Genomic DNA, 23057 nt, shown 5'->3' with positions numbered 1-23057 from the left:
CCAATCTGAATGATTCTGAGATTCTATGAAAAATAAAGTTGTCAATAACATTCCACAGAGAGCTCAAAGTGGGTGCTACCATTTGCAGCAGTACTTACTGACCAAACACAAGCTAGTTTGCAGGCATAGTATTTAAGCTGAAGACAGTGACTGGCTCCTCAAAAGTGCTATGAGAAGGTCTTCAGAAGGGGTGACAGACTTGGCCAGTTGAGAGGAGATGTGAACCTGCTCCTGTTGAGTTGCCAAACTCCCACTGAGCAGGGTGATAGCCACGCACTTGAAACGTGATATGGTGAGAGTAATAGCCAATACCCTTTCAGAAGCACGTCATGGAGAAGAAGGGTAGTGGTCTCTTATCTGCAGTATCCCAGTGACACTTGAGTGTATAACTTTGAGAATCATCATATCAGAAAGATGTGGACGTATCAGAAGAAGTGTAAAGAAATTTAAATTCTACTGAGTAAAGACCGCTATTATGCCACATTAACAGTTTCTCTGTATATTTAAAATTCACCTTCTCAGAGAATATGCAGTTGTGATGAGAATAGGATTACTGCCTTTCACTTCTGCCCATCCTTTAGGAGCTTAAAGAACTGCAGCAGTTAACTACCCCAGTGCAGCTCAAATGAAGAGGTCTCTAGGTTTTTTGTGAAAAAGCTAAAACCTTACTTTCTCAGTTATCGCCTATGAAACAGCCTGTAGGCTCAGGAGCATTCAAGTAGCTTATATTACATGTGTTATTTAGCCAGGATCATTCACATTAAATACAATTTGTGTATATTATCTAACCTGGAAAAATGAGGCCTTTCCTAGATTCAGGAGTCATATGCATCACCAGGTAATCTTGACAGATATTTTTTTGAAGTTCTGTCAGTATTCATTAACAGAGAGGTAGGGTAAGTAAAGCAAGCCATAACTAAGATTGCTGGTCATAAGCAATCTCTGTGTCCATAAGCTGATGTCCCACTGAGGTGTTAGAGATAACTGTGCTGCACTCATAGTGCCATCTATCAGGTAGGATAAACTTGTTACATTTTTCTGATGGTACTGAACCCAGAAGTATAAGGGCCTACACACTGTAACCTGCTATGCAGATAACAGTTAGAAATTTTGCCCTATTTTGGAAATACCACAGCTACTTCAGTCACCTACTAAAGCAGTAACAGAAGTGGAGCAGAGATTGAATTTATAGTCAGAATAAATTCATTGTTCTTGGTGCTGCCTCTAGGCAGTTTTTGAGATTCATTAGTGTAGTCTTTCCTGACTTCAGATCTTTCAGTGTGTATATGTCTGCTCTGTAATGGTGTATTTAAAAACCTTTTGAGGAAGAAGATCTTACTTTAAGGGATTCCTTTATCCTTAATTATTCTGGAGTTATTGGATAATACAAAAATGCAAATTACAAGAGTACTGTTTAGGTTCTGTGTGCGGGTGTGTTAGTGGCAGGATAACTGAAATGAATTTGAGATTTAGAGGAAGTGACAGGGACAGAAGAGGCTGTCTGGCTTTCATACAGATAGAAATTGCATTAGCATCTCTGTTTCATCATCCTACTGCTAGACTTACAAGTTTGTGATGTTGCTTGTGATGTGAATTGTTTGGTGGAAGTCCATTTTCTGTTGTCATTGCTGTCACTAACAACTCAAGTTCGTGTTCTTGAGCATACATTTTGATATATTCAAGAAGCATTGTGCGATAACTTTTTTTATATACTTACATATGTGAGTGTCATATACTTTTCAACAAAGACCTGTGTGAAATGCAGAGAGACTAATGTGGTAGTCAGTTCACAGGTCACACCAAGAGCTGTCTTGTGCTGTGTAAATATCAGAGCAAACACAGAAGCGTAAGAACTAGCTTTGGGTTTGGCCAAAGTATATGTGTGTCTCTGTATGTGTGGCTAGTAAATAAGTAACTCAAGGACTTTTGATCTTAGTCTAGTCTGTGACTGGAAGCATTTGATGTGAGTTTTGAGAAGGCCCCGTTGCTTTCATCGATGTCAAATTCAGGAAAGTAAAGCACTGACAGATATTTTAAAGATGGTAGATATGTATTCTAGCAAAACTACAGAGGAGCTGGTTATGATACTGCATGAAACTGTGCAGTTATACCTGTTTCCTGAGCAGGTATAAAGATACGTAAGAATTTGTGTGTTTGGGGTTCTTCCAGACAAGACACTTGATTTCTACCAGTGGATACCTATTGTAGGTCTTTACTTGGCAAGAAGGAGAGGTTGCCTTTAAAGCTGCTTTGAAACCTGCTTGTATTCAGTGATGCTACCTCCCAAAGTTTGTCCTAGATAACAGATTTGTGTATTTTAACTTTTACATCACTGAATGATGATGTGGCTTTGTCAGGTTGTGGCAATAGTATAATATCACATTGTATGCCATCTCTGTGTCATATTTTTTGGTCATGTTGGTAGTACATGGTCTGAAGGACAGCAGGCTGCCAGATCAAATCACAACAGTTCCATAAAATAAAATAAACAAAAACCCCACCTTATTTAATAAAATAAAGTGTAGGCATCATTCTCCATGACGTTCATGGATTTAGTGAGTGAGTAGCTGTTGGCACATGCTAGTTTCAGTGTTGCTGCTGGTGCAGCAGGAGAAGGAAGACTAGCAGTAGTACTGCTTAAGGGAGCAGCAGTGCTAACAGGAGATTGAGAAGCCCTAGAAGTGCAAGCTGGAAAAAACTTCAGCAAAGGGAAGGTATTTTCAAGGAAGGAGGAAGAGGAAATGAGGAGTTGCGAGTAAGAGTGAATTAAGAAAGATTCCAAATAGTAAACGTTATATTTTAGAGTATTTTTTGGATTATGCAGGGAAAAAAGAGCTCTTCTTCACCTTGTTTACATTGTAATTTGCTCTTCTAGGCAGCCGTGGTACTTCCATACTGGTGGTATTAGGTCTAGGGAAAAAAAAAAGTATTGTAAGGCAACCAAGTGGAATTTTAAAATTGATCTGGGCAAGACTTTTTATTTGCCCCTAGCTAGGGAAATTGCTTTTAAAATATTGACCATACCTCACCAAAATGCAGTTGCCATCAGAGGATAAAAGTTAGATCAGCCATCCAGATTTGGGTTTCTTCTACATCTCCCCAGATAATGTCAACAATCCCTTCTGTTTCATTTCTTTTTTCTCTTTTGTGTCATGCTTTGTTTTTAAAATTTGCCAAATGTTGTTTTTTATTCTCCAAAGCATTCTGAAGTACAGTTAAAGAGAGCCATTATTCCAGCTGACATAACCAACTTTACATGCAGCTGAAGCAGAGCAGCAGGGCCTACATATGTGATTTTGAATTAAGGAGTTATTAAGTAACATAGATATGCATCACTAGGAGTAAGACATTTCTTGCCTTTCTGCACATTGACTGAACCATGAAGGACCTACACCATTCCATGCCCTATTGCTGGGTCCCTGTATCTACCAAAAGGGTCCTGCAAACCTCTGGAATGATAACCTCTTAAAATACCATTAGGAATTCTTTCTCCAGCAGGAGGGTGGTCAAACACTGGAACAAGGTTTTCTAGAGAGGTGATTGATGCCCCAAGCCAGTCAGTGTTCAAGCGGCATTTGGACAATGGCCTTAATAACAGGCTTTAACTTTTACTCAGCCCTGAATTAGTCAGGCAGTTGAAGGAGGTGACCGTTGTTGGTCCCTTTCAGCTGCAATATTCTGTTCATATCTAAGTCAGGAAGAAGTCTGCTCTCAGAGCCCTGTGGCTCTTTAAGCACCTTGCCTTATATCCATCAATTTCTCTATGGCAATAATCCTTACCCTTAATTTACAGCCCTACTCTGTCCCAATGCAGTCTGCCAAGGATTACTAAAACCATAACTATATCTCTGCTCTGCTGAGTTCATCAACACATTTTACACATGGCATTGCACAGCCCTGCATTCAGTTGGTCTGAATTCAAGCCAGCAGTCTAGCAGTTCAGAGATCTTTTTTTTGGTACACTGTTACCACTATAACCTTCAGAAAAATAAGAATAAAACATAGTAAGTATTAATGATATTAATTATAGTTTTCCACCCTCCCTTCACATCTCCCCAATGAAGAAATAATGATAAATCCTATCTTTCTAAAATTTGCTGAATAATTTGCACTTTCATAATTATTCATCAAATTACTTCTTTTAGGAGACTGATAGATGATCATTTTTATTTCCTTCATCTAGAGTTACCATGCTGAATGTTGAGGAATTCTTCTAAAATGGATGTTCTATACCGAAAAATCCTAATATAAGGAAAAAAGATCCTATATTTATTGATCCCCCAGTCAATCACCTGGCTTTGCCAAGTTTTATTAAGTTCATCAGTGTAGCAAATAAATCTTACTGTGAGAGCATAAATATTATTGCCAACAGTGATACATTAGAAAAGCATCGAAAACATCAGAAGACAACAAACCAGGTGGTTTTCACTGGCTTATGTAATGAACAGTATATATCAACCTGCAGCACCCACATCAAACTATATATTTTCCTTTTTTAGTACAGTTCATTTAAATACAAAAGACTTCAGCTTTTGCTTCATCCATATCATGCACTGGATTTGTATTATGAAACAATGTGGAGTAAGAGACTTACTCATCATTTACTATTTCCTTCTCTTGATCTTTGGATTTGGATTCAGTGGACAGTTCTCAGCTTTTTCAGGAAGATGACATTTATGACAATAGGTCACAAACTTATGGCCAAGGTGCTGCGTCAGCTTTTGATTACTCAAGAGACTTAAACTCCAGTCCTAGTTTTGACAAAGGCTACCTGTGCATCTTTAGGCTTGCCAAAGATTTTGCAAAGCTTTCGGCATGTTGATACTTTGTTGACAGCTGATCACTGAACTGAGAAGGGTTATTCAGATGAAGCACATGCTTTGGGTCATGATTTCCCTTTGGTTTAGCTTCCCTATCAGTAAAATGCGCTATTGGTATAACCTTTCCTATTGTACTTACTGATTCTGAACCTTTCAATCAGGAAATCTCCCTTTTTGTTATGGAAGTGTTCAGAAGTGTAGTAAAGGGGGCCTCTAATCTTGGAAGGTTTGCATATAGACTGCAGAGTTCTGGATGAGCAAATAACTTTGATTGCGTCACCATTACCCCAGAGACAATCATTAAACCTTACAGTGAAGGTGGAGTGACTTTCCACTAATAGTTCATACATATAAACAAAATTAGGAAGTATCTGCTTCATGGGTGGAATTTGTCTAGAAGTGCAACATAAATTTTCTTATAATCATGAAATTACAACGTCATTTCTTACTTGGGTTATTCTTTATAGCCCTATCTATTTGTTAACTCTTTATGCAGCACTAAAGGTAGTTAGGTTACATCACATAATGTGTAGTGTAGTTTAAAAAGCAGAAATAAGTGCATGCTTACCTAATAAGTACTTCTAATATACCTTGAAGTTGAATCACATCATTTCAGCATCAACAGTACTTTAAATATTACATGCTTTAGAGATTATATTCTAGAGCCTGAATTAATGGCATTACTGTCTTTTTTTGCTTTCCGTAGACTAATAAAATGGTAATACGGAATGCTTGTTTTTCCTGAATTGTAAGAATGGCAAGACTGGGGACAAAAGAGTGGAAGAAGTATCGTGAAGAAATTATAAGATGTATATAAATTTATAAAGTTGCATATATGTGTTTTTCTTCACTATCTTAGGTGTATTCTGCAATCTCTCTCAAGCTTCAGATTTATTTTGATCTGATGAGGCACAACGTCTCAGCCTTCTTGGGAAACAGTGTCTGAGTTTACAGTGTCCTGCAAGATGACGTTTTCAGACACTCCTTGAGCCACAATCCTGCAACAGACCTATGCTGCCTCACTAGACCATGGGGAAAAGCATGTGTCTGTCACCTCTTTAGAATGCTGTGGCAGAACCAGGGCATCCTTCTCTTCGCATTTACAGGGCTGGCCATGCTGTCACATCACTTACTGGAGCCCTTCCAGGAGGAAGGACATAGTACACAAGAGCTTCACAAGAAATTCTAGATTTAGAACAACCACGAGTGTCTTCAACCAAACCGAAACTTCCCTCACAGCCATCAATGAAATGCTGTTCAAGCAGAGCATCAGACTATATGAGACTCTATGTGCATACATTGCACACATCTGCACAATCCTTTGGCTTTCAGAGGCTATTCCCCCTGAATACTGGCTAACTCACACTTTAATAGTGCCATCAAGTTTCTGGCATCACGACAGCTGTGTGCGCCAAACCCACCCCATGGCTTTAACCTGCAAAAGTGCATCAATTTTGTTCTCATGGCAGCACAGCCAGCATGTCACTGTAAGGAAACACACAGGGTCATCCACAAAGAAAGCTTATCTTTACTTTGTTAGATAACATTTCTTGGTTCAGCTTTCCAGACCAGGTTCTCCTTAGACACTGAGATGTATCATGTCTAGGACTAAATCTGCTTGTTGCATGAACCGTGAAGAACCAGAGCTCTGTGTTTATTTCCTAGACAAATAATTCCACTTTGCCTTCTTCCCACCCTCAAATTCTATTCTCTTTCTCATTAAGATCAACCAACTGTGAAATCTTACAGTGACTCTCTTTCAAAATTTCCTTGGCCCCCGTTCCTTTAAACTTGTGCTGTAGATTGCTCTTATGCTAAAGAAAAGGACCCCCTTACCCATGTCTGTAGTGTTAGATAATGCCTTTAACAAAGGGGAAAAGATAAGTTCTGACAATTCTTAGTTCTCAGAAGAGAGAGAGAACTGAGTTCTTGGAGTCAGTGGCTCAGGCAGGTGCATAATCCGATTGTGTTGGATACAGTGAACAGATGTTTAAAAAGTATTTGGACAATCTCCAAAGCTAACTTCTCATAGAGCCAAGAATTTCAATGTTGGAAAGACCTGTCTGGCAAGATTGGAGGCAAAGGATGTATCTCTAATATCCATATGTGGTGTACTGGGGGGTGGGAGGGAGGGCTGCTGTGCTCTGTTACAGCAATTGAAGAATGTCTGGTCAGACACCCTCAGATGTTCGTAGGAAGCGGGTGGAGAGGGATGACATCTGTGAGGTCCAGATGTTTCCTTATGAAAGTGTCTTCAGTTCATCAAGTGCTGTCAAATATTAGTAAAAGTAAAATCTTTACATATATGGGGCGGTGCAGAGCTGTCACAGGATGTGAATTTTCAGGAACTGATCAGATGCCATTTAAGCATCATTGTAAGACTGAAGATATATTATTCCAATTGGATGCTTGGCCACAGCAATCAGAAATAGCAAGCTGATGTGAATATAGATCTTTCCATAATAAATAATTATTGCAATTTAACAGTTCTGTGGCTTAAAGATTAGTCAGAACTCTTTTGGCTATCCTTTTCTCTTTATGCCCCTAATTATATCTAATGTGAAAAGATAAGGAAACCAAAGTTCATGTATGTTAAATCCTCAGCATTACCTTACATATCTCTGCAAAGATGGAAGGAAATCCCCTACATGCCAGAGAATTTTTTGAATGGTGACCATACCTGTAACTTTATAAATGGAAACTTTTAATTTGTGTTGTGCTGCCTTTCCCTTTTACCAGGAAGATTATAAAAAGCCATAAGAACCAAGCCTCTAGTTCTCTCCCTCGGTACAGGCTTAACTCTTCAAAACTTCCTCCTCAAATGTCACTTAAGAACAAATCCTGGCTTGTCTACATCTAGCTTCTTTCTTAACAGCTCCCTATTTCCACCCCTGGTTTTCAGAGATGCCAAAAATGTTGTGATTTTCCTGCTCAAAAGACCTTGCATGCCGAGTAATTCTTCTCAGCAATGCTTACTTACTGGATGACTCAGTAACTTCCAAAAGCTTCATGCTGCTCTTCCTTCCTCTCATCTTCGCACTGCGTAGTGATGCATATGCTTCTGGTGTCTGTAAAAACACTGTATCTGCCTAACACAGCTAGAGCTTCCTTTAAACTCAAAAGCAGAAAAATGTGTGCAGACGTTCTTCTCTGGGCACAGGATTTCTCTATGACATAAAGCACAGATAAGCCTCACAGAAAAAAAATTAAAGGAAAGTAGTGCTAGTAGGGATAGAAGTGGAGAAACAGTTGCAATGCATTTGTCAGAAGCCATTTTTGAACATACAGAAAGATTGTTGCAGTTCTTTATTCACAGAGCTCCTCAATTTGTGACTTCTTTGGGAAACTGATCCTGGAGTCTGGGATGTGACCTCTAGGAAGTAAAACAGAAAATGCTGCCCACAATACATACAGATTTACAGCAATTCTGTTTCTTAAACAATGTTTGCTCACATCGTACCATTAAACAATTAAATCAGGCAACCAAAACCTGGATCACAGCATCTCAGCCAGCTTGTGTTTATGTTAACAGCTGTATAGAAATACACCTTGTAAGTGAGTCCTAGCAGTGAATGTGCACGAGGGTGTTTAGGTAGGATTTGAATAGAGGATGTTCTTCACACTGGCTGATCTGTAAGTATTTCCCTAGTGAATATGAGAGAACTTGTCTTCCTACGTCCTAAGTAGGCATTGTGTTACCAACTAGAGAGGTTAACCTGGGTCTCTGTGTGGTGAGGAAGACAAAGCCAGTGTGTGAGAGTTCAAGGCACATGTACATAAGACAAGCTGACATTCACAGAAAGAGAAAAAAAAAGTGGTTCAAGCCCTATTTCCTGTAGCATATAAGAGATGTTTCATTCTGATGGTTAATTACTTCCATATCAAACAGATACTATGATCATGAGGGTAGAAGTTAAACTGATTAGGGTAATTAAGCAAAACATACCTCAAAACATGCCTCTCAGAAAAAGAATGATAGACAGGTAGGGTTAGTCAGTCGTCATTCACTCAGACTTCACTCAGAGACAGTTTACATCTTGTGACCCATTGCAAAGCTGAAGACATAAAGTGACTGAGCCAAGTTAATAAGTAGTCCCAACAATTACCAGAAAAAGTACACTAGCTTCAACAACTTAGCAATTTAGAGTAAAACACTATGGATGTCAATGAACTGTTGGTAACATATACTCCTGTCAGCATTTTAGCAAGGCAGTCCAGTCTGACATCCCAATGCAATAGTTCTATTGTGAAGTCTTTTTTGGTTTTAATCTTAATATTTCTATTACACTATTTTTCAGGCCCTGATTATATCAAACAAAAATTTCAAGAAGGAATGGATGTAAAAGAAAAATCCGAAGAAAAAGATCAGGAAAACCCACCTACCCCAAAAGAGTCACCTCACTTTTATCGAAAAGGTACTACACCCCCTCAGACCCCAGAAGCAAGTCCAAGGCATAGTCCTCTTCTTTCTTCTGACACTTCTCCTTCAAAACAACTGAAAAGGCAAAGCTCCAATTCTGGGGCAAGACTCAGTCAAGAAAAAAAGCTTTTAGCCACTGAGAATATAACACCCACAACTAACAAGCCTTTATATTCAAAAGCACCAGTGAAGGAAGAAGTAGGTGTGAAACACCAGCCAAAGTTTTCAGCCCAGCACAATCCCATCAACACAGAGAATGGGGAGCTGCATGGTCACTACCACGGCTATTATGTAAAAATGAATCCACCAGTGCTTCCACAGGAGCTCAGGGAAGAAGATGAATATGCCAACCCATCGCCATCAACACTTGCACGAATACCACCCTCTCAGAAGCCAAGTCCTGCTAGATCTGGGGGTAAGCCAGATGCCAAAGAAAACAAACCTGACACAAAAATTAAGAAACCAGAATTTGCTGCACCAAAGAATCCAGCTAATAATGAGTCACATTCAGCAGTGGAAAAAGAAGTAGGAAACAGCTCGGTAAGTACTACAAGAAACATTTTCGCTTTCACTGCCCATTTGCCTCTGAGTGCTGAGCTTTGCAACCTGAAGACAGGCAAAGCTCACTTCTGTCAAATCTTCATCTGGATACATTCTGCTAGCTAAAACCCACGGCACCAGACTGGAGTGAGGAACAAATATTCCAGTCCTTTATGTTATCTCTTTTGTAAACTGGGAAGGGATAGTTGATAGCCAGATGCTGACAGACTTCTGAACCATGAGATCCTATTGCATCCATAAACACAAAAGTGTGTTGCTGTGTGTGTGTATATACATAGAGGTGCGATTTGCACCTGTGTAGATACATAGTCACAGATACACATTTTTATATAGAGAGAGATATATAGATATATTCCTCCCCAGAAAAGAAGTCCCACAGTGTTAATTGTACTTCTGTGGATATTTGTACAGTACTGGAAGTTAGACACACACTTTTCCCCAAAGGTCTGCTTTTGACTGCTGTTGGAGACAGGATGCTGGCCTGTGGTCTGGCCCAGTCCAGACGATCTCCCATTTTCATCTTCTGCTCCACGTTGATTTTGGGTTCTATATACTGTTTTCAAATGCATACTTTGTAACAATGCTTGTGTTTTACAGTGACATGAAAAATTTTACTTTTCGTCAGGAAACGGAGAAGGAGTTTTAAAATTATGCATCCAGATCAGTGTGAATCTTAATTTCATTCTTATTTAAAAATAGTAAAATTATCAATAGCTATGCAGAAAAGGAGTGATTACTAGTAGCATTTCTATTCCGTGTTAGAAGAAACCTGGTTATGAAATTCGGAATCTCTGATTATGATTCTATGATTTCTGGGCCAAGAGAAACTCGGAAAACCCTTAGTTGTAGAACCTAAAGCTAACCTTTAAAACTGACTGATGATTCTCAAAGTAATTAAAAAGCATCAGTTATTTGGTATTATTCTGGTGAGGTCATTCTTACATTAATCCTACTATTCTTATTTTATTCACATTCTTATTAATGACATGCAAGAAGATGTAAGAGTATTGCTTGGGAAGTTCATAGAAGACACAGAGACCAGGAAACTGGTAAATAATGAAGACCAATACAAACTGATCCAAATCAACTGTTAAGAAGGGTGCAAGTATAATTATCCATGGGTAGCACAGCAAAATATAGTGTTATGTATGAAAAACAATTAATAGAGCCTGACCATGCAGGATCAGAACTGGAAAAGGTTGGTGGATCAGGAGCAAGAGAGGCAACTGAACATGAGCTCCCAGTCTGCTGCTGTTGTTCAGAGATGTTAATATAATCCTTAGATTTATCAGCAGAAGAGATTAAGCAAGAGTACATGGGAGTCTGCTCTATCTGCTTTTGGCACGGGTGCAACCACTTCTGGAGTAAAATACTTTGTCCATAAATCGGGGATTTAAAATGAAAAAAACCTTAAGGGGAAGTCCCACAAAGAACTGCAAGAATGATTAAAACATGTCTTACAATGAAAGATTCAAGGTAAAAAAAACCCTGACATATTAAATCATTTCCTCTAAGTACGCTTTATAAAATGGTTTTCCAGGCTAACAAGCAAATGTGTAAGAAGATTCAACAGATTCAGATAAAAGTCTTGGTTTAAGTTGCTTTTTATGATATTAATTAAATGTGACATTAGTTTTCCGATGCTGAGGTTTTGGACCCATCGCTGAATATTTCAATAATGAGCATTTTGCCAAGATGATATTCTCTAGTTCTGCAGGAAGCTTGTATTCTGTTTTGTGCGGATCAAAGTAGATGTTCACAGAGGTTTTGTAATCTGCAAATCTGTATTACAGCTGATATCAGCCCTTTAACCTTTCAAATCTCACAGATATGACTCTTATGTAGGGTAACACAAAGCTGTCGGGCTTGTAAATGTTAAGCAAGCATGTACAGAATTTTAACCTGAATTGGAATTGTTTGTTCAGCTCTGGTAAAAATAAGTGAGTAGAATTAGTGCTTATTTTTCCTGCATTTCAAATAATGTTTTGGAGCTGAGCAAGTCCTCGTCTTAACAAGTAGGGCACCTGAACAGCAGTTTATTGACCTTCTAGAATAATCAGGATAAGGACCATGAACCCACAGCCTGTTATCAAGAAAGGTGTAAAAGTGATGAGATATTGTGCATTAGCTACTGTTTGTTTACTGATATTACAGTTCATCTGGGAACTGTCCCTCTATTTCATTTGGAGCACCCTAATTGCACTATTCCTGTTACCAGCATGTCAATAAGGAAGGGAGGTAGATTTTAGGAATTCATTTTTAATATAAAAGTATTCTAAGATATATGTAGATGTGATGTATGTGGGTGATTTCAAAGATGTCTTCCATATGTGTTTATAAATTTATTCTTATAGAATAAATTTCCTACACACTTATTTCTTTAAATTGCTGAAATGAGTAAAAATGCTAAAACGATTAAAGCGGAAAAGAGTAGCCTACTGGCCTAGCAGTTTGAGGGAGAAACAGTACAGAATGACTTAAAATTGCCTGGAGACTTCTAATTTTTAGTATTACCTTTCAGCTTCAAAAAACACTAGCCTGTTCTGCAGTGCTCCTGGACTGAGCTCAGTAGTGTGCTGGAATTATGCAGTGACTAACCTAAGAGTGCACAGTTATTGAGGAGAAGCCATATTCATAGAATCATGGAATAGTTCGGGTCGAAAGGGACCTTAAGGATCATCTCGTTCCAGCCCCACTGCTGTGGGCAAGGACACCTTCCACTAGACCAGGTTGCTCAGAGATCCCTCCAACCTGGCCTTGAACACTTCCAGGGATGAGGCTTCCACAGCTTTTCCAGACAACCTGTTCCAGTGCCTCACCACCTCACAGTAAAGAATTTTTTCCTAATACCTAGTCTAAACCTACTTTCTTTTAGTTTGAATCCATTCCCCCTTGTCCTGTCAGTTTGAATCCATTCCCCCTTGTCCTGCTTAATGTTCTTCTCTTTATCTCAAACACTTCTGAATGTTGAGAGACTTCAGAACTCTAGAGGGGAATTATTTTATTTTAGTAAGAAATTGCAATTGCTTTTTAGTCATCCTGACAAATGATTTCGTTATGCTTTGAAATGTATTTTTTAAGGAATATAAAGTGAAAAGAACCCTCACTCTCATGAAAAGGGAATGGTAAAACATGTTTTTGGAATCCAAAAATGAATCTATAACATTTATTGAGCACTTTCATTAGGTTATCTGAAAGTGCTGTGTCAAAGTGCTGTACTTTTTCCAAGTTTCTGGTAATAATGCATTAAGAACATAGATACAGAAGGGAAGATTTTCAAATCTTCCTTCCATGTATCTAAATCAAAACCATATCTCACTTCTGAATGAAACATCAACTTTAATTTGGATTAAGATCATTAAACAACTTTATTTGCAGCAAAGCTTGCAGCAGCTGTTTTAGTAATCAAATTCATGTTTTATATTTTCTGTGAGTCTGTTACATCCTGAAGAATGTCATTGAGTATCATCTGTGCAATAAATAGTCATAGAACAGTACTGATTCTCTAGATATCCCCTTTTCTACCATTATACTTGAAAAATATCAGCACATACTTCTTATGCCACACATTTAAGTGTGTTTCTCTACGTACTTACTCTGTGATGTTCAAAAATCAAAGTTTAAAATAATTTTGGAACTCATAAGATAAGAGTCAGTTTTATCAAGGTAAAATCATGGATAAAGCACAATGACAAAGTCACTGTTCATCAGCTGCTCAAAAACAGCTGTCTGTTTGCAGGAATTACCTGTCATTTATGAGAGATAAATCATCCTTGTTTCACTGAGAACTAGGCCAATTGTATAATTAGGTAAATTGTATTTACCACAGTGTGAAGGTTGTACAGAGACACTTGACCATAAACCAGTACTGTTGTTTCTAACTGCTCGTTAGCAGCCTCTGGCTCCAGTTTCAGTTTGCATGCTGCTATCCCACCTTGAATATGAGCTAATTTGAGATTTTCTTGGATTTGGGTGAAAAATAGGATTGAATTTCACAAAACACCATTGTAGTGTACATTCATGAATACACATTTTGTTTGCCCATGCGTGACCGTGTGCTGCCCTAGGACAGATCCAGGCCAGGCACAAGTGTTTTACTGCATTGTAATTTTTTTCGTCTTGCAGGTAAGGATTTTTAAACCACACTGACTGTTTAGCCTGGTTTTTATCTGTATCTAAAAGCTATGTTTTGCTGAACGTTACCCAGTGTGCTTCTACTCCCATCTTTTTGTTCAACTCTCATGTCTTTGTTAACTTAACATCCATTTAGTAAGGGCTATAACTACCGTGATATTAAAAAAATAGATCAGTATTTGCCTGATCCTAAATAAAACCTCTGAGCAGGAACTTTATGCTAAATTTAATGGACATTCCTAATGCAGTGGAGTTACAAGACTAGTCTTAATACTTCCTGGCATTACATTTTAGGAAAATATCTAACTTTCCTCCCCAGATGAAAACTAATTGTATGGTTATATTTTTAACTACATAAGTGTCTGACTTATGAGAAGCTGAAAGGGCAATTTTTAAGCAGGACTGAAGATTTTCTACTACAACTTCTTTAGTGCACCTGTTCTAATCACTCTTAGACTGTTCAAACTAATTGTGGCTTTTGCTATTTTAAGCCCTTGCAGGACATTAAAGTCTTATTTGTGGTATTTGTCTTAAAGCATTAAATGCTTGTTTCATAGGTGTCTACAAAAAGGTGGTAGTTCATTGCATAAGAACCATGTGCTGCACAAATATTGTTTGATCATTTTTTAGTGTATCAGGATATCCTGCTTGGGGCTGAAGGGCGTAGTTGTCAGAAGAGGAAACAAAGTGCACATAGCAGACCAAAGTAGATGAGATTTATGTCTTCGTATAAGGCATAGACTCATTATCATAAAGACACATTTTTCTGTGATCATCATGTAAAATCAACATGGTTTTACAACAGCCCAGTTCTCAAGCTGTCACTTGCTTCTGTCTTTGTAGATGAGATTTCTTGATTCAAGCCGTAGCCCCTAGGGGTTTTAGCCTAATTTATCTAATGTTATTCTGGTGAGATTGTTATACCTAACCTGACTGACAGATGCATCAAAAGAGAAGTCCCCTCCCCCTCCAACAAGCTTAATTTTGTGAGACTGTGCACTTATGATACTGAGCTGCTGTTGGAGCTGCAGTCCCTGTTTGTCAATCAGCCAGAATCTGTCTTGCGGCTACCAGGATGCTTTTCCACAATATATTTCAGGTAATGAATGAGTTCCTGGCTCCTGTTAAGTCCCCATAGGTTCAAATTTTTTTTTAAGTCATAATAAATCAATGTGATTTCCACAGATGTTATTTTCAAGTATGCAGAGTCGTAGGTGGCCAAATCCCAGTGAATTTTAATGGTATTTGGCAAGGATCTCCTTCACATTTGCTTGCAATTCCTTGTGCAGTATAACTGTAAAATCTTTAGTTGAGATTCCAACCCATAAGGGAACTATTGACCAACCTAAGGGAACTATTTTGATCACATAGGGAGTCCCTATTTGAATCATAGGATCATGGAACCGTAAAATGGTTTGGGTTGGAAGGGGCATTTAAAGATCACCTAGTTCCAACTCCCTTGCCATGGATAGGGACACCTTCCATTAGACCAGTTTACTCAAAGCCCCATCCAACCTGACTGATTACTTCCAGTGATGGGACATCCACAACTTCTCTGGGCAGCCTGTTCCAGTCTCTCAACAGCAGAAAGAAAGATGATGCTGAATCCACATCTTAGTGGAAATTAATAGTGTAATCAAATCACACTTCCTGTAGAGGACTTTGTAATATTAGTATGTTTGTCATGAGATTCTGGGAATTTTTTTGCAAAAGAAGCAGTCATTAAGTGGAAGGTTCACTCACTCCTAAGGGTGTTTACACTAACATTCCAATACAGCAAAACTGAGATATTCTCAAAGTAGCTTTTGTTTCAAGTCAAACATGTCTTATTGCTCCAAGTCTTCCAGTATGGTTTTCCTGCATAAATCTCACAATTGCCAAGTGCATTTGGTGGGAATCCTGATGGGAACTTGGATTTCCTTCACAGTAGAAAAGCACAGAAGTACCCAACCTAATGTAATTATGACCGTACCAGGAAGAGAAAGATGTTAACCTTGAGTTACACAGCGAGGCTCCTTACAGTGCTGTGCTCAGAAATGTAACCATATCTGGAGCTGTGCTTTGCTTTTATGCCTATTCTCTGTCACCAAGTGTCTCATATTCTTTGGCACATGGTGAGTCACTTGCACTAAGGAGGAAGGAACATGGTTCCACTTCTGTTCTGTGACCTGATGGTTAAGGCATACTACTGGTAAGTGGGAACTTGTTACTCAAAATTACTTTGACTAAGGTATCATTGAACCTTGTTTTCAGTTTCCTAGTCGATATTTTAGACATTAAGCAAAATGTGAATACTGCTGCCAGTACTGTTATCCCTCTGGCAACATTTAACTGGCATCCTGGTAATCTTAATCATTGTTTGAACTTGAACACCTAGTTCCTCAACATGTGAAAAAATACCTCTGAATTGTTGCAAATGGATAGACCTGCTGATTTGGTTTAGACTCGCCAGAGATTTAAGCAGTACTTGACATAACATATTTTGTGACTTACTCAAGAACTTAGCAGTCCACATCTGGCCTGCCATCTGATGTACTGTGTGAGGGTGTGTTCTGGTAGAAGGCGTTTAATGAGACTGTTTCAGAAGGAGAGCATGTGATATAATAATGACACAAGTACTACTCAATAGCTTCCCAGTTAAGTAAGTAACATTTTCTCCCGCTTTGGTTGTCAAAAAAAAGGTATTCTTTTCATAAAACACGTTTGTTTTGTCTGTTTTGAAATGAGTTGGAATTGGAGAAGGAACACGCTGTAAAGATGACGAGCGCTCTGGCTTCCATAAAGTAGTTCTCATTCTTTGTTTTGCTCTGTTTTAAGCTGACATTGCTTTTGTGTTGATAGGTTTGTTTTCATTTGTTTATATGGTCATATTTGTCAGGTGGTTTAATCTCAGTATGATTAAGAGCAGCATGATAATATACTCTCACTTGTATTTATGAAGCTCATTTTCACAAAGATGATACTTAGCTCAACTGAATATCAAGGGTAGTAGCTATTTTTCAGGAGCAAGGTCTGTATCCTTCAGATCAAGGTCAAAACCAATAGAAATTGTAAAATCGGGTCATGATCATTGCTGTGCATGTGTGGAAAGCTGCATTAATTCTCATATCTTTATTTTATTTTCAGGGCCCTAACTCAGTCATGATCGCCCTGGTAATGCTGTTGAATATTGGTTTAGCCATTCTTTTTGTCCATTTTCTAACTTGATTGGAATTAGGAAAGGTAAGAAAGGTCTTGTTTTCGTATAAAATCACCATATCCACCCCACCTCAAATGATAAAGATTTAATTTCTTTGCATACTTTTAATGTTCCCCACTTTAATTATAGCTATGCCTGAATGTGATTCAACATAGTTATTTAATATTGTAACTGTTTTGACCCTTCAGTGAAGTCATGACAACTAGTGGTGTTAGCCCACAGTTCTCTGCAGTTGTGTCATCAGCCTTTTAAATGGCACCTGTCATACTCAGACACAGGGAAGGAGGCTTGGAATTAGGATGGGACGCAAGAGAGATGAAACTTGGAAAATTCAGCCAGGGGCTCAAATCAGTTTCTCTGCTGATGGCTCGTGGCTTTGGGGTCTTCTGAAAGCTGAAGCAAGCAGCCATGTTGGAAAACAAACAAAATAATCTGCTGAAGCAGCCCCGCCACTGAAGTGCGTTGGCTTCTCCATCTGTTCCAGCAGAGTGTGACTAAACTGGAAATGTACGGAGCTGCACTTTTTGTTGATGGAAGCTAACAGCTGCCTTACTATTTTACCGTCTGATGTTTTTAGTGGGGAGATGGGAAAACGACTGCCAGAGGAATGTGGTCAGAGGATTCTGTTGCTGTGGAAGTGATTCCAGCGTTCACTCCTATCTCATTAGAAGAAATAGTTAGCAGCATCAGTCACCAGTCTTATTCCATTACCTGCTGCTTTTAACATCTCCTGCAGTGTTCTGGGAGATCGAATTTCATTTGCCTTTGCATGATTCTGTTCATTTGTTGTTTATGAAATTTGATGTATAGCCATAACGTAGTGTTTGGTCCAGCCTGGAGAAAGCTACCAGTTCTGCCTAGCAGCAGAAGCAGAAAATCAAATATCTTTTCCTAGTCCAAAGATAAAATTCTTAAATTCATTTTCCTAAACCTGAAGAGTCATTTTGCTTTAAGGTTTAGAAAGTAATATACCATTACTGTTAAATTTAAAGACGTTGATATCTTCCTAAAAATGCTTCCAAAATGCTTCCAAAGCAAGCAAAATTTTTCATAATAAAAGAATAAAAATCTTATGCTGGTATCAGCACATTCTAAACAGGAGGTGGAATATCAGAGTAAGCCAAGAAAGATGAGCTATAGGGTTTGCATGCTAACTTTTTTTTCTTTTTTCTTTTTCTTAATTCTGGTGCTGTGGTAATTGGTGATTTCAATTATTATGTATCAACACTGAGGTATTTTACCAGTGTTTAAAATAAAGTCTTGTCTGGGTGCACATTAACGCCAATGACAGTTAAGCTAGCTAATGCTCATATTAAATCATCATAATTTTAAAATACTAGATTTGTGTTGAATACATTCAGGTAGAGCGTTTAAAAATGTTAAATGATTGTTTATCGATTTGATGCCTTCAGTGTCTTTAAAATCCATATATGATTTTACCTCAGCATTAAAAAAGCCTCAAAATTTTTCATTTGGAAGGTTTGTCTTAAGTAGTTTCATAGCCCTTTGTTCAAACGATGTGATCATGTTTCTTTTTATGTGCCATTATACTGTAATTATTGTACCCTATATTAATCAAATGCATGCTTATTTACTGAATATGTGGTGTGATCATTTGGCAAGTAAATATTTTAATTTAAAGCTGCAAAAAGCAAAGGGCTTGTATTACGTTTTATTTTAGCTCTATTAGAAAATCTTTCATACGGTATAGTTTTTGAACCTGTTTGTAAACTTTCTAAGTTTTTGCATGGTTTAATGGGCAACATTCTTACAAAATACATTAGCTATTTTTTGATTCAGCATATTAAAGTACCATAGGTATGGACCGAATATTGTGCAGCGAAGCAGCTCTGAGCAGGGCAGTAACACCGTGGTGTTTTTTACAGAAGTATGTTGAGAATCCTGTGTTTTGACCAGTGTGGATAAAGAAGAAAGCAGAAAGAGAGCAAATGAAAATAAAACTTGTATATTTATTTTTTAAAAAAAAAGTTTAAATTGTGTTTTAAATTTAGGAAAGTAATTTTTAAATAAGAACAAAATTTTAAAAGTTACTGTGTAAGCCTTGACTTAATGGATGAAGTGTTCCATCCCACAGTTAAATCACCCTGTGTCTCCTGACATGAGGAGGTAATTTTGTAACTGACATATTTAATTCCTATTAAATGTTTATTTAAAATACTTTATGCTCTGGAAATAATGGGTAACAAAGCTTATGAAAAATGTTTATAAATTTAAGTAAGCATGTTAGTACCATTTATAAATATGTATGATTTATAAGCTTTTTTAAAACAAAGCTCAGACAAATCGTTGGTATTTTTCTAAAATGTGCACAGTTGTATTTTACATGAAAGGCTATTTATAATTGGTTGTTATACTGTACACTACATTTTGGACAGCACAATGAAGCCTACCAATGTACTTAATAATGTCATTTTGTCTATTTAAAGTTTCTTGCTGTCAAAGAATGAACTCTTTATCTATGGGTTTCTCTATTTATAATAAATTCTTGACCCAAAATGTACAATGTACAGTTTTCACAACTGTATTTGCTCTAATAAAAATAAGTTGGTTATTAATAAAGTTTCAGACTACTTTTTCCTGTTTGTGAATTACTTTGTTCACTCTCTGGAAGCAATTTTTCTAACAAATTCAATAAACGAGGAGTGAAGCAGGAAAATGGGTGAAGTCCTGGTCCCTTTGAAATCATTGTGAGTTACTGTTTTCAACAAAAGTGATTCTGGGAAACAATTAAAAATAAATAATTAAAAAAAAAAGTCAAGCTTCCTTTTGTGTCTTTTTACACTTTCACTACAAGACTGTTTAATCAATTTTGTTTTAATCAGTGAGTCCATTAACAGTGAATTAACTTTTTTAAACTTCACTCCTCCTTGGGGTCTTCATAGATTCAAAATTAACATGAAGTCTGTGAGCTAGTGTTACACAGAGAAAAATTGCCATTACAACTGTCTTAAAGCCACCACATTTGCTGAACTACTCAATCAGCTGAAAATTTTATTTTCTGTCATTCTAGTTCAGATTACTAGCCAACTGTACTGAAATCCTAATGTTTAGTTGAAGAGGACAGCAAGTTTTATTTGTAGTTCCTGTATAATGGAAACATATTTTTACGGACTAGTTATTACTGACTTGTTCTTTAAAATAATTCTACCAGCATGAAGCTTAACTCTCAGAATTTTTATTTTCTACAAAATAGCCTGCTCCCTGAAGAAAATTTTTGGCTCTTCAAGCAGAGAAAAATATATTTTCAAGAAAAATAAACAGCAGTAGCTACAAAGCAGAAAATTTTTAACCGCAACAAGCAAAGGATTTGTGCGGAAATAAAAGGGAAAAAAAGTTTTCATAATTAGCAGATGGTCATTTTGCATCTGAGATGTTTTTACCAGTGGTTTATATCACTAGTAAACTTACAAATGAGGTTATGTAGGAATGCTTCTGCTATGCCTAAGGGGAAAAAAGTCCCCAAAAGATGGACACACAGTGCAACTTAATGCTTCAGGATTTGATCTAGCATGGAAAACTTTACCCCACTTCAAATGCAAGGAAAGTTTTTCTTAGGCAAAGTAGTTTCTCCTGGCATAGTTGTGTGTTTGCCCACAGATGCCAGTAAACAGTGAGCTCTCATCTTTGAATTTGACATCTGGTTTCTTGGACAGCTCCATGGTTAAAATGGTTAAATATAAATATAAATATATGGTTAAACCATATATATAATGTACGCAGAAAAACAGCAAGTGAACGATGGTGAGGTGCCAAAGGCTGAAGAAAAAAAGAATTGTCTGTCATCATAGCTTTTTACTCTATCTAGTTCTTTCTTTAGTGCATATATATATGTTTATAGATATATATAAAATCTTAGTATATATTACTTTGCCTTCCCATCAGAAAAGCAATAAGCAACACAAAGAGCAAGGAATCGTTTGCGTTTGCTTTCTAAAAGGAGAGGTTTGCTTTGAAGGCAGAAATTTTGTGACATATGGCTACAACTTACCTTTCAGATACAGACGTATGTTAAAAAAAATCATTAATACAACCTAGTGCTGACTTTAAAAGATGTAAACACCTCTTTATGGGTGCTTAATTAAAAATCTTGAAATAGTTATTTACGTAACTTTTAATGGCGTGTTATGTGATTACATATCTATTAAAAGCTCTGTTGAGATACAGTTACACAATGTTAAAAGATTCTGACAATAATGCAGATGCAATGATAAAAACCTGCAGAAATTCACTGCGTACTGAGCTACAGTAGCATTCTCAGTTGTTATTAATAAAACATGGTTGTGAGTTGTATCTAAATGGTTTTACTCATAGTTCATTTGAACCATTTAGTCAGGGGAGACTAAATAGTCTATAGACCATTCTCCTATGGAAATGGAATTCAGTAAACAAAGCAAATCAAGAGAAGGGAGATTAAATAAGCCTTTCAAATGAAGTGGTTTTCTCTCATTTAATATTCACTGAAACAGGAAAAAATAGAAATCATGTCAAGCCTGAGCAAGAAGCCATGAATGCACACATGCCGTAGCTAGGCCATCTACAGTATCCATTTCCATTTTTTTTCTACTGGACACAGAAACTTTAAGAGACATTACACCGCCTCCCATTGTAGGAGGTAAATATAATTTCTGTAATAACATTTTTAAGAAAAGCTTCCTATGTCAGTGGCTTTAAACTAGGAGAAAAAAAGCCACTTCATCTGTCTAAACAGTTTATGTTGTGACCATTACTGTAGCAGCTGAACAAATCCCTCACCCCCATAAAACCAATAGCAAAAATGAAGTTGGTAACAGAATTTGTTAAAATCTCTCATGTTTCTTCCTTCCAGTTGCTAAAAAGAGGAGACGGGGGGAACAGGGAACAGACAGCTTCTTTTAACCTTATAATCTAAATTTCATCATGTCAATACATCCTTCCTTCAGCCAATGTTTTTCACAGTCACTTGGGACTGGTTATCTAGGAGGTTTTAGGTGCAAACTGGCAGTATATTGAATGTTGATTTTTTTTCTCAGTAATAAAAAAACCCAGGATTTTTGCTATCACCTGTGAAATGGTTTTGGTTGTAGTTTTTCTGTGCTTCTACTATTTTTCTAATTATCTTCTATCCTTTAGTGCCCACCCACCCTCCAGCTCCAGCAAATTCAACGTAATCACCTTTCCCCACACATGGTCATTGCCCCAACACTTCAGCAACTCACTCCAAGAACTCTCATGTTTTCTGTGGGGCACTTGTTTAAGCAGCAAGTTTAGGTCTCTCTGGCTGTGGAAGGCCTCTCCCCTGCAGTTTGCCCTACACCAAGTTGCAGGTGTCATATATGACAGTTTCCATTCGGTCCGTTTTCTGCATACTATTAATGCTGGCTTATGCAACTGCATTATAATTTCAAATCTATTCTCACTGTCTCGAGTGTCAGGACAGTGATATAAATACAGTATGTGGGAACTGAAAAGAAAATTACTGAAAGTGATGCTATACACAGAGCTAATGGCTCTTTGCAATTCATAGAAACCAAGGTAATGCTGACATCATTGAGAAAAAGTCTGGTATCAACTGGATTAGGAACTCTACTACAAATGTCCACATTAAGATTGTGAAAAAGACTGGCCATACAACTGAAGCTGATTCTCAAGTCAGAAGATGGAGTCCTCTTGAGGTTTGTGATTTACGGTATGAGGAGTTCTGGACTTGATATAGCTACATGTGGATTGTTGGACAGAATGAAAACGTCCTCTGTTGAAGATCTAGGATTGGTCACCTGCCTGAGCTTTCTTATGTCTTCCTTCGTGTGTTATACTGATTAATCAGAGAGCTCTGTGAAAATTTGGGCACATACATTTAGACAAGGACTAGATTTTACGTTTATAAGTGCTTTCAATACTAATTAAGTAAAGAAAAATAAATGAT

At 37.5% G+C, this 23057-nt stretch overlaps 1 protein-coding gene across 3 annotated transcripts in view; it reads left to right on the top strand.

Moving 5' to 3' along the window:
- Positions 1 to 19728, top strand: part of JPH1 (junctophilin 1) — an 82738-nt gene extending 63010 nt beyond the window's left edge. The window contains exons 4-6 of one of the 3 annotated variants that reach the window (XM_051768646.1): positions 9119 to 9780; positions 17062 to 17157; positions 17712 to 19728. In XM_051768646.1, the coding sequence (XP_051624606.1) occupies positions 9119 to 9780; positions 17062 to 17142 (743 nt within the window). In that variant the 3' untranslated portion in view covers positions 17143 to 17157; positions 17712 to 19728. Of the gene's footprint in view, positions 1 to 9118; positions 9781 to 17061; positions 17158 to 17322 lie in introns of all 3 variants that reach the window. The other 2 variants (XM_051768637.1, XM_051768657.1) reach the window with 2 other exon arrangements.
- Positions 19729 to 23057: the final 3329 nt, after the last annotated feature.

The sequence above is a fragment of the Manacus candei genome, unplaced genomic scaffold (assembly GCF_025592945.1).
Source record: "Manacus candei isolate 608988 ecotype Guabito, Panama unplaced genomic scaffold, ASM2559294v1 h1tg000008l, whole genome shotgun sequence".
In the NCBI taxonomy this organism is placed as follows: domain Eukaryota; kingdom Metazoa; phylum Chordata; class Aves; order Passeriformes; family Pipridae; genus Manacus; species Manacus candei.
The sequence above is the reverse complement of the archived record's forward strand: the minus strand, read 5'-3'. Positions and strand labels throughout refer to the sequence as shown.